The following is a 12285-nucleotide window of genomic DNA, read 5'->3' as shown; positions in this document are numbered from 1 at the left end:
TCAAGTTGTCCGAAAACAAGCTCACCCGAGAAATTGTGGGCATTTTCGACCCACATTACGGAGACCATGACGGAATCGGATGAATCACAGACGGCAAACTCCTCATCTACACTGACGTGGTCTGCTTCAGAGAACGTCTTATCATGCTGACGGAAGATGACCCCGAACACGCGATCGCCCAACAGATCAAAGCATTATGGCCCACCCTCATGGCGGGACCAGCACTAGACTGGTGGACCAACGAGCTGACATACGATGAACGGACCGAACACCGCAAGTCACTCAATGATATGTGCTCCGCACTCTTACATCGCTTTAGACCTGATGCTGCTATGGCCATAAAGCGCTTTAACGATTCAGGCCTCACATTGAGAGACCTCATCGACAACGACAACGCATTATCTGACTACATTGCAAAGAAAATGCGCTGGGCTAGAGCCATGGGCATTGTTTCCGAGAAGAACGGCAACTGGCACGGCGCCATGATCCAAATCTGGTCAAACATGTCACTTGGTATTCGACAATACCTCCGCGCACCAAACGATATTGAATCTTTTGGCGAATATCAACGCGTTATCACAAACAGCAAGGCTATTCTGCTTGCAGCGGCCCACGATAAGTATCCCAAATCACGAAGATCCCGCACCACTCCATCAGAGTCACCACGCACAAGCATTCGCGACAATTATTACCCCTCCCGCCGTGACACATCGCGCAGCCGCTCCGACCGATACCAACGCGAACCTTCTCGCTACAGAAGCAATCGATCCAATGATCGCGACCAAGAACACCGACGCCGAGAGGCCTCACTGCATCGCGATTACGATAGACGTGACAGGCAGTCGTACAAAGACAATAGCTGGCAAGAGCGCAAGGAATCCAAATCTGACAACTTTGACAAACAAGATCACAACAAATCACGTGATGATCAAAACCGCAAGGATGACCGACGGGACACGTCCAAGGACCGAGTCCACTGGGCCGGAGAACCCGAAGAGATACCATCTGGTGGCTCGCCGTCGGAATCGACTTCGGAGTCCGAAGGTTCGACATACGATTCATACTACATCCTGGACAAGAACCTGACTTGCAACCGATGTATGGTTGCATTCCGATCCACTGAACAGCTTCAAAAACATCGCACTACTTGTAAGGCAACGAAACAAGTTAAGCGAGAAAGACTGTACCCGATATGCTCTCCAAACACCCCAGACCGACGAACATGCGGATTCTGTCACTTTACGTGCGAATCACGAAACAAGCTGTTCCAACACCTTGGAAATTGCAAAGACGCCAAAGTTGGCAACATCAAGCCCAAAGAGTTGGAACAGAACACGGTAAAGGATCCAGACAGCCAGCCTAGGATCAAGGAGGCGCCAGCCGTCGACTTCCAGGACAGATCAGTCATGAGCAGATACACCTACCTTAGAGTAGAAGCCAGTGCTTTACCAACAGCCGACAAGGTAGAAGTATGCCTTGATCCCGGCACAGGTAGAACAATTATCGGGCGCTCCTACCTCAAGACACTGAAGCATACTATTGAAAACCGAAGAGGTATGGTCAAAGGCATTGGCAAGAAAAGCATGAAGGTAACCGAATGGGCAACCTTTACATTCTATCTGCACGGTACAGACGAATCGGGACCCACGGTCATGAAGTTCACCAAATCAGGATGGGTCGTTGAGGACGACCTCGAACCCAACATGCTTGTCGGCAATGATATGCTTCATCCACACGGAGCTAACATCTGTTACGAAAATTTTACCGTTACATTTACCCACCTGTACAAATTCACCGTCGATTTTGAAGTCAAAGTCAACAGCAATGCGTGCATACGTAAGGTTACGACTATTAGTTGATCTAGTTCGGCTTGCAACGTCCTAACCCTGTCTGCGAGTTGGTCGTACATTCTTGCGGTGGCAGCTGGGTGCTGGCCGACTTGCTGTGTTGGTATGTTCTCGATCATCTGGACTCGTTGATGAAAAAATTGTAGATTCGATCTGTCTTGCGGTCCAAATAGCTTATTGTCTTGATTGAGGTAGTGAGCGGGGGTCGAGAGATGTCGTGATCGATGCTTGCAGCTTCCCCGCGGTCGTAGAAGGGACCGTCTTCTGGAAACGGCTGGTTGTCTTCCTCGGTGCTCAGATTGTCGGATTCGCGGTTGCGAGTAGAGCGTGTCACTCTGCCGGACATGTTGTGATCACCAGTCAATCACGCTCAATCTATCGCAATCAGTCTCTGTTGGACGTATGCCAACCGTACAGCGGGCTCTTGGGATCGCTCAGTATTCACCCGCAGGTGGTAAAGATTGATCCGAAGATACCTTGAGGGTCCAATCGTCTTTCTCAGGGCGTTGATGTTGATGTCTTGATGCTTGATGATTCTGACTGATGTAGAGGAGACGGAAGGCTTCCACCGGCCGGCAACAGGTAGTGAAGACTTCAAGTTGCGGCTTATGTTGGAAGGGGAGGTGCCAAGGGTGGATGCCTTGGCAATGTGATGGGCTTGGGGAATGTGAAGGATTTTGCGAGGTACGTTGACTGCTTTTGACTGTGTTGATGGATTTGACAGATGCAGTGGGGGTGGAACGCTTCCAGCAGTAGGCAAAGAGGATTTGGAGGAACTCTGGGGTTTATATAGATGAGAATTTTGGGGCTGTGATTGGTGCGTACAGGACGCTGGCGGCGATGGGAAGTGGCCGAATTGATGGTTGGTTTGGTTGGATTTCTTGATCTTCTGGAGATGCTACCATTTGATGCGAGTGCATATGGGGTGTGAATTGTTGTATTGGAAAAGGATAGCCAGGTCAGCTATTCTGGCCTGGCAGAGCTCTTTTATAGCTCTTATCTTATCTTATCTATCTTATCTGTAGCTACAGGGTAACCCCCCATGGGGTCACGTATCACTAGAAAGAGGCTACTTAATGTCACGGGTATTCAACTACAGGTGAAGGACGAGTGTGCTAGAGAGAAGTCGGATGCTGGTCATCTAAGACAACTTCATCGCTGCCCCCCTCTAGTGTTACGAACTGTTGGTTCCTAACCAACTAAACTAACCAGGCCCGATGGCAGGCCGCAGGAACTCCGACACGGGAAGGAAGAACTATTACCAGAAAGACAGGAACGGTCACGTGACCTGGATCACTAATGGATCACCTTCTGAGCTGTGAGCCGGAAGTGTTATTATTAAATACGCCGTAGGCTCGAAGCCCCCGGTACCTCTACTAGTACTCCCGTATGTCAAACCGTGCCCTAATGGCTGGACTAAATACATACGCTGCGTCGTCGGTTCGCCCTATTGGCGACTGCGTTGCGTTCACTACCATACTACGTTGGTTCTAAACCTACCAACAAAGTCCCCCCTGAGAAGATCGATGCTATCTGGGCCTTGAAGCTATCCGACCCGTCCCTAGCAGCCACCTTACAATAGTCCCACTAACTACTGGTTCTCCTGTTGCCGTTGCGAGGTCTCTGCGAGAGTATAGTGGCCGTGGTGCGATAGCGGCCCGTAATCGTTCCCTCGGTCCTTCCAACAGCCCGCAAAAGAGGATTACGTGCTCTGCCGTCTCAGGGGCGTCGCCACAGCGGCATAGCGGCGAGTACACGCCAAAAGCCCCTGTCTTGAATAAGAAGGCTGCTAGTCCTATTTTTTCCGTCCTGATCTGGCACAGCGTAGACGCTTCCATTCGGTTCAGGCCGAAATACTTGCCCCCTTTCGGTATCTGCATCGAAGGGCCCTCCGGTTCCTCAGCGATGGCGCGTCGCTGAGCCGGAAGTGATCCAAGGAATCAGTGAAGGAGAGGTTGGCTATATAAGGGACAGGACTCCCAGGTATTTCATAGATAGACAGTCTCTACTTCAGTGATCAATCTAAGCATCAAACCAACCCATTGGTAAGGCAAACTGCCTTAACGACTCTATTCCCAGTTACCCTACTTGAATACTTCAGTTACCCGAGCACTATACTCCATACGTCAGTTACATTGCTAAAGGCCCCGCAGCAGGACGCACTTACTAGCACAAACCCTTACAAGACTCTTTAGTGGTTTACGCAGCTAGACTATTAGAGCTTTCGTTACAGATAGCTATATTGCGAGTGAGAGGTTTTTAGTATTTACGGATGTAAAAGCGAGACTGAAGTTACCCTTCCTTCTAGGCTAATAGCCTAGGAGATATTATAGGGACATAGGTCCCTACTACTTTTTCATTCACAGTAGCTAGTCTACTTCACTGCCGTCATAAGCCGTAGGCTTCTGTAAGGCAGTGAAATAAACGAGATTAAAAAATCCAAAGGAATTAGAGGATACGAAATATTAACATTCTAGATGCGGAAATTGTGGCCTGATGTGAAGGTCAACCCTCGCAGACTCACTACAACCAGGTGACGTACAGCTGGAACACCTGCCATGACAGTGTCAGATGGGAAGCCAATCATAACCCTTGTAGGAGCCCCGCCAAGCGTGGATGACTTAGTCGCGCTCCCTCAAACCTAAGTTGTCATCTTCTTTCCTTCGCTCCTTAGAGTAGAATCTTCGTCGATAGCACCTAATCGAGGTCTCTACCAATGCGATGCAACCCAGGTCGTGACACCTGATACGTGACCCCATGGGCCCCTAGTAGCACGCATCATGGCCTCAGGTATGGAGGGGTACAAGGCAGTCAGGCACGCATTGTAGTATTTAGATAATTAATTTATACTATAGAAGCTCGAAACCGATGGAATTTGTGATGATTAATAATTTGAAGTGTTATTACTACTAAAGATAGGGCTAGCTAGCTAAGACTTCAATTGAATACTATATGATTTTAAACTACTATGAATCCCTACACCTATAACTTTCAATAATTATTTCACCAGGATGTCCTCTTTATTTTGTTAACAGCTGGGCTCCGATTCTAGAGCCGAGATATACTGCTACATGAGAGGCAGTGCACAAAGGATGAGTGCTATCTCGTTTGTCATTAGCGGTTTAAGACTTTCATGCAGCAGGGTGCGCCATTCGCAGCCTTAGCACCTTGTGACAGAATGCAGCGAGTGGCCGCAACTACTATTAAGGCAACCAGCACTAGTCCATGCCACGCCGAATGCTAAATAATGTAGCCCCTGCCCGAAGTTTGCATTCGACAGCCAAGTTATGAGCCTATGCACACACGAGACCTGCAATACAACCACATTTGTCCCGACAACTTGTCTTAGTGCCGATTGTACAGGATGTATTCAATTGCCAAGTCTTACCGATCAACTGCGGCTCTTAGAGTGATTTCGCAGGTACCGTATCTCCAGCCCACTTGCCGCAGTCTTGTACTTTCAAGTCGTTCATATGTGTACCGCCTAGCTCGTAGTATCAGTGCTAGCGGTGGCTCTTTCTGACCGAGGTATTGACTGGGCACTGTCAAACAAACGTTGCCTTCATCTTTGCATTTCGCCTCTCTAAACACATCGCTTTCTACGTGCCACTTTCTCCATCTAACCTTCTTGATGCCTTGCCGAGATTCATGTGGATCGCATGCGGTCATCTTTTATGTACACGGTTGAAAACCCATACCCCGACGACACGATGAGCCCGGGAATTCCTAAAACAGCCGCAACAGGCTATAGATACAGTCATAACGCCTTCTCCAGGTCTGACCTTGACCGCAACACACTCTCCGGAATAGAAAAGAACTAAGTCTCCGCAACCGGATAGATGTTCGCGTCAGAAACTGAAGACATCTTCCCACCTTCGCCGTTCTTAAGACAGTAGATTGCGGAGGGAGGGGCTGGCGCTCGCTCCACTGGCTGGCCGCCCATCGCTGGGTCGCGGCGGTGGGTTGTTGTTAGATAAACTCGGCTCACGACTCATCGCAAGTCCATCTCGAGAGACCGGAGGGCTGCCGTGTGGTGTTGAAAACGGTGATCTTTGGGGGAGAAGTCCCTGAGGAAAGGAATGTTCCGGAGCCCGCGGCGGCGGTCCACCGTTCGTAAGATTATGTAGCGAGTGGTGGGGTGGATGGTAAGAGGCGAGGTATGGAGAAGTGCTATTCTGTACTGCTGGTGCCCGCCTTGGGGAGGGCGGAAGCCCATTAACTATGGCTTGGCCCATGGGACCATGCGGCAGCGAAGGCGCTTGGTGATGGGTGATCGGCGCAATCGGGGTGGGCGAAGATCCCGCAATTGATTGTGGAGGGGATTCGGACCCGGCGGGCCGCCGTTCATCTGGTGCATCGGAGGTGGATGTTGAGAGGTGGTGCGGTGCCAGTCACTGTATGGAGTGCTTGGTGGGGGGTAATGATGGGGGGTTGGGGGCTGAGGGACCGGAGCGGCCATAGGACTCGGTCCTGGGTGAGAAGCATTCAGGGACAACGTTGGAGCTGGACCAGTCGAGGGTGCCTGTAACTGAGGTGCGGCTACTGGAGGCGGCGGCGGCGGCGCTGCTGCTGCTTGCACGGGGGTTGCCCAGGGATATTGCGATTGTATGGAAGCTCTAGGCTCTGATATGGCTGGTGGCGGACTTGTCAGAGCGGCTGCAATAGCTGGTGGTGCCCTGGCTTGCTCCATCGTAGGCGCGATGTCTGGCAAAGGTGGAGGTGGTGCATGCGCTGTGGGCACGCGGCCTGCTTTCTTGCATTTATGACATTGGAAGTTTCTCTGCGCCACAAACTTCTGAGCCTCGCTTCCCAAGCTGCCGAAATGACCATTAGTAAGGACTTTCTCCTGGCTCTTGTCAATGGGCCACCACTTTGGGCTGACATCGACACCACAAGTGATGCACACTTTGTCCCCACTCGGGGGAATGACGGATGCCGTCTCCGAATGACCATCGACCGAAGACGCCCTATGGGCAACAGGCGCACTTGTAGAAGCTGTTGTCGTAGATGCACGCCGATTTGCTGTGGGCGGTGGTGCTGTCGATGGAGTCTTGGTTGCCATTGCAATCAGGTTAGCCTTCCTCACCGTACCCGTCAGGGTCAAATCTGCCTGCTTGAAGTTCTGCACGTATAGCTGCAGCGCATTGAGAGCCGTGGGGTCCTTGTTTTGGTTCTCCCCCTGATTAACCACGTCATGCATCCGGTGAACTACCGTTCTGGTTGGCACGTGCTCCTTGCACCAAATGGCGGCTGACATCGCCCCAGTCTCCCCATTAATAGTTACAATGTTGAATTGATCACGCCGTGAGCCCTTAACTGGCGTCACTTCGAAACCCAACAGGTAGCCAAGCTGATGGGCGCACTCGACGTGAACTGGAACTTTGCACTGATGACAAGCGACACATGCACCGCCTCGTTCCTTGCAGGCCTTGCACACCTCGTCATACCTGGCCCGGGGTATGGATGGTATACCCTCCGACGGGCTCAAGGCTTTAGCATTGCTGAATTTGACCTCAGGTGTCCATACTGCGCAACTGACGTGAACCCAGTTGTTGTCAATCGTCCGCTTCAGAGGTTCCCGAGGGTTGAGCGGTCGGTTCATCTCTTCTTGCTTCTTGCGATAGTAGTCGGCGGCCTTTTGCGCATTTTCTCGCTCTAGCCGCTCCTTCTCTCGTTCTTTCTCGGTTTTTTTCTTGTGCGTGTTCTTTGGTGGTTCAACAAAGTCATGCTCCGTGTATTCGACAGGGCACAAGACACATTTGTAATCCTACGAACTCTGGTCAGGGTCGCAATCGCAGAAAGGTGTAAAATCACATTACTCACCAGCGAGACTTGCGGGCCTTTATCATTGAGACACATATCGCAAGTCCACTTCCCAGGATGTCGGTTGTCAAGTACGCCGTAGCATTTACGGTGCACGCTGAGTCGACATTCTTTGCAAGACAGGAGGTGCTGCTCCCCGGTGGGGTTCATCTGGTTACAGATGGCGCAGGGCAACACTCGTGGCTTTGGTACTTCGGGCGCAGGAGGTGGAGCTGGCTTCTCCACGACCCTTTCCTTCTTCTTTGACACAATGACCCCGGACATGCTTCCAGAATCCGAAGCATTGGGCTCGGCATCTTTCTCAGTCATGGTCTTCAGTTTCTTCCTAGGGGATCCACGGGACTGGCGAGTGGCGGTGCAACAGCAGAAGCTCCCGGCGTCGCTGAGGGAGCGGGGGAGTTGTAGACTGTTTGACTCATCATCTCGTTGGCGGCAGTCAGCTCTTTGAGTAGTTCTTCGTCCACTCTTCGCTTCCAAGCCCTGCCACCAGCAGCCGCGACCTTCTTCGCAAGCTCCTCCATGTCTTCCCACTGGATGGCATAACGCCGCCACAACTCGGCACATCGTCGGCAAAGTGCTACGATATATTGGGCACCTTTGTCTTTGCCCTTACCGCCCTCAGTAACCAAGGCGGAGGAGACGTTGGGCGCCCTCCGCCATTGCCTCGACGATTTCGTTGAGCAGAATTTGCACATAAAATTCCTTTTACGCTCGACAGCCTTTCCAGTGTCGAATGCAGAGTCGTCATGTGCGTCGGCGACATCGTCCTGAAGCTTGTTTGCGTTGGCTTCGGCTTTCTTTGCTTCCTTCTTGCCTTTTCTTCCGGTATAGTTGCCCCAAATCTGCCTCCCGCGCTCTGTTTTCTTCCACGTGTAGTAAAAGCGCACAATGGTTTTGTGTCGTGCCGTTTTGACATGTCTGGTGACCTGATACAGCTCCGATCCGAATTTCGCTACCCCTTCTTCAAACTTCTTAAGTTCGGCGGCACTCAGCTCTGGTTCTTTGAATTCGGTTTTTTCGGTCTTCGGAATTGCCTTCAAGGACTTCGCAGTGTCAAAATTATTGCGGTACAACGTGTCGCGGGCCACATCCATCAGATTCGTCGAGCGCTCGGGAATACCCAGCGATGGGACCAACTTCATAGCCTTATCGAGGTACTTGTCAATCTCCGTGGGCGAAATGGCTGCACCGACTGCTTCAGCAGGCTTCCACAGTAGCTGCGCCGTATTGTTGGGGTCATCGTTGTCAAAGTCCTCCCCACGGGCGACATAACCAGGGGGCTCATCCTGAATCCATTTTGGCCGTTTTTCTCGAGCAATTTTGTCGGCTTCAATGGCAGCAAGGGTCTCCTTGGACGGTTTGCCATCCTTCCGGCTGCTTTTCTTGATCTCCAGCGGCTTGACTAGTTTAAGTTTGCGACCAGGCCATGGCAAGACGACTGCTTGGTGCTTTGGTCCCAGGCGAGAACCAGCTCGGGGGTATATTCGATCGTCATAGTCGAGCGCATCTTCGGGCTTGCAGTGGATCCCGAGATATCGATAAGGCCATAAGCTTGCATGGTACATTTGTTCTGCCGTGGCGGGCTGGTGTGTGTCATCTATACCGTCGGCAGGGCTGGTCCGATTTGTATCGGCCGCGTGGTCGTCCTCTTCCTCATCCCAGTATTCTTCCTCATCGCCGTCTGGGTGGGGATCAAGTAAGTTGGGAGTGTGTCGCGCCTCTAACTTTCTCTCTTGTGCGCGACTGCATGCAGCACAAGCCCAAGCAAAACCACGTGACGGCTTCTTCAGTAGAGGCGGCCTGACACAATTCATGTGGTACGTCTGCTGACATACCGCACAATCGACCGAATCGTTGCTTTTCCCATGTTAGCCTCTGCTGAGTGATCTGGCCACAGTGGGGCAGAAACGCCAGAAACGCCGACGGGACCTACTTTGCACAGTATCCGCCGCATCTTTTGCATAGTTTGACAGCACTGGTGAATTCCTTGGATCGGCCTTGTTCCACCAGGATATACTTCCATCGCTCGTCAAGCACCTTCTTAACCTTTTCAGGCACATTTACAATCTGCGCACAGGGGATTACATCGTAGTTTTTCTGGATGTAGCGGTCGTACAGTTTTTCAAACCAGAAGCAGTCGGGCGTCTTTCGGTACTCGTCCATGCTCTGGATCTCGGCTTTATGGCGGATCTCGCATTTGCCGCGCAATGCGGTCAAAGGGCTTATGTCGGAATGCATCGTGGCAAAAACGAGTCGCGTGTCGTTGACCTTTTTACCAATGTCCTTGGGCCTGTAGTACCAATTGATTCGCAATGCATCCACCGCTTTGGTGCTGTCATTTTGCACGTGGAGAAATTCCATGATGCGCCCCAAATAGTAGGGTTCGCCAGGTGGCTCACATACAAGATACACATGATCTGCCAAGCGTGTGTCAGCAGCAGAACGAGAGAAATGAACATGCCCATCAGCGCAAAATACCATTTTTTCCGAGTACAGTGCCATCATCTGCAACCATTTTCCCATCCTTGGGTTTTGCGCCCGAGACATCGAAACTGAGCATGTTCGTTTCCCTGAAGCCAGCACCAATGTTCACAGCAGCTGCCGGGTTGGCAGCGCTGCGTCTGGTGCTTGCGCCAACAGCAGGGCTCTGCGTTGCCACAGGAGTCGAGTGAGAAGTAGTACCATTCGCAGTTGCGTGAGTGGCAGCTTTGCGTTTCTTTGATGTGGCAGACGACGTTGTTGCTGCTGCTGCTGTTGTTGTTGTTGTTGTTGTGGTGGTGGTGGTGGTGTTGGTGGATGATGCCGCTGCACTCGAGGCGCCGGTTGTGCCCAATTGCTGGTCTTTGGTAACAGCGTGGGGCTGGCCGGTCTTGCTGTCGTCTGTCGAGGTGGCCTTGCGCGAAGCTGGACCACCGGCTCGAGGCGCATCAGAAGCTCCATTTGCTGCACTGACAGCTTGCCGGGATGTTTTCTTTGGCTCTTCCTCTTTCTTGTCGCGGTAGCCATCGTACATGTCCATGTCCACATCTTTGTCTTCTGCGTAATTGGGCCGCGCCTGCCCGCGATTGCGTGAACGCGTGCCGTAGGGTGATGGTCCGGACATCGTGTCTTTCGAGGCCGGGTTGGGCCCCGACGAGGTAGACTTGGTTACCGGCTGCGAGTCAGCGACATTATCAGGTAAGTTGTCGTTGCTAGCTGCTCTTGCCGATTGAGCGGCTATGGGTGAATGGTTGGATTGAGAAGTGGTCTTGTTGTGGGATGAAGCAGAGTCTGAGGAATCCTTGGTCGAGGATGACGCAGGGTTTGGCTGATCATCGGCGCCGTTCGCGTTCTGGGACTTCTGCGCCATTGTGGGCGTTTAGAGGCGCCGCATCCAACAATTTGACGATGCAAGCCGCCGCAAAGCTACGACGTGATACTGGGGGAGAAAGCCGGAGATAGAAATCCATAGGACTTCCGGTCTGCATGTAAATTGAGTAGACGTGCTGCTCTGATAACCTAGACGCAGGTGAAAGTGCAAGTGCTGGTAGCCGTGGGTTCCATGTGAGCGTTTCGCTGGTGCTCTGGTGCTGGTCGTACCACAGTGCAGAACCAGGATGGTTGAAAGCTTGTTGGAATACTGGCACGACCAACTTCGGATGCCGTGGGGGGCTAGAAAATAAAAGAAATGGGAAGGGACGAGCGTGAGGCGTGGGATTGTGCCGGATTCTCGAGAGAAAAGCGTGAAATGTCCCCTAATATCACAAAATGTAAGGTAGATACTGGGGTCGATTAAGTTGCAAGAAAGGAAAGATTCCAGAGGGACGGACGAGACGCGGGAGTGGAACGGAAGGAGAGAGAGGGAGGGAGGAAGAGGTGGTGCGTGTGCGGTCTAGAGCCCGAGGACTGAGGCGGGAGCCATCAAATCAACGGCATGGGAGATGTCAAGGTCAAGGTCAAGGTCAGTCATAAAGGTCGACATGAATGTGGTAAGGTCTGGGTAGGCAGGCTTGCAAGCTTGCACCAGCACCAGCCAGACGGACGGCTTTGCTGCTTTGTTGCTGCTTTGCTAGAGCCACGGAGCCATATGGAGCCTAGGCAAAGCAGAGCGCAAGGTGCGATGCAGGTCTGCCCGTACCGGCGATTTAGCTCCACAAAGAAGACGATGTGGATTGGGGAAGGGGTTCTGCTCGTCTAAAAGACAAAGTAGCGATACAAAACTAGGCCCTGCAGATCGATATGTTCCCGCATCAATGCCACAAGAGTCTGCGCCTGGGCGTGTAGCCGGTACTAACGCGGGCGTGGAGGTCTGGCCCCCTGTCGTTGCCAAACCGTCCTCTTTTGACTTCACCTCATGGATCCCCCAGGGCTCATCACAGCCAGATCCACCTCATGTCGTCCTCCGACGCTTCGACGGTCTATCCAGAATGCCTTCTTGAGATGCGTCCACGAGCAAGTCTTTGCCTTGAAGCTACTCGTCCATTTGCATCGTCGTCAATGAGAGCACTAGGTCGGCAGGAAGGCGACGCGCCCGGTCAAATTGCCACCTATATTGAGCATCCCCGCTGAACTATCCAGGTGGTCACCATTTGTTCTCGCACGAGAAGGCGTGATGGGAAACTCGGTATTTTGATCT

General features: G+C 52.1%; 2 protein-coding genes across 2 annotated transcripts; one reads left to right on the top strand and one right to left on the bottom strand.

Annotated features, from left to right (window-relative positions):
• Window positions 1-825: 825 nt before the first annotated feature.
• Window positions 826-1854, top strand: BCR38DRAFT_437847 (uncharacterized protein; the record flags this gene model as incomplete). The annotated part of the gene is made up of 1 exon (XM_040860545.1): window positions 826-1854. A coding segment is annotated over exon 1 (707 nt), but the record flags the coding sequence as incomplete, so codon positions are not given.
• Window positions 1855-6066: 4212 nt separating this feature from the next.
• BCR38DRAFT_410646 (uncharacterized protein) lies at window positions 6067-11019 on the bottom strand (the record flags this gene model as incomplete). The annotated part of the gene is made up of 5 exons (XM_040858488.1): window positions 6067-7614; window positions 7671-8224; window positions 8284-9470; window positions 9604-10087; window positions 10149-11019. 5 exons carry the CDS (start codon window positions 11017-11019, stop codon window positions 6067-6069), a joined length of 4644 nt encoding a protein of 1547 aa, XP_040714043.1.
• Between the last annotated feature and the right edge of the window lie 1266 nt (window positions 11020-12285).

The sequence above is a fragment of the Pseudomassariella vexata genome, assembly GCF_002105095.1.
Source record: "Pseudomassariella vexata strain CBS 129021 chromosome Unknown BCR38scaffold_9, whole genome shotgun sequence".
Lineage (NCBI taxonomy): Eukaryota > Fungi > Ascomycota > Sordariomycetes > Amphisphaeriales > Pseudomassariaceae > Pseudomassariella > Pseudomassariella vexata.
The sequence above is the reverse complement of the archived record's forward strand: the minus strand, read 5'-3'. Positions and strand labels throughout refer to the sequence as shown.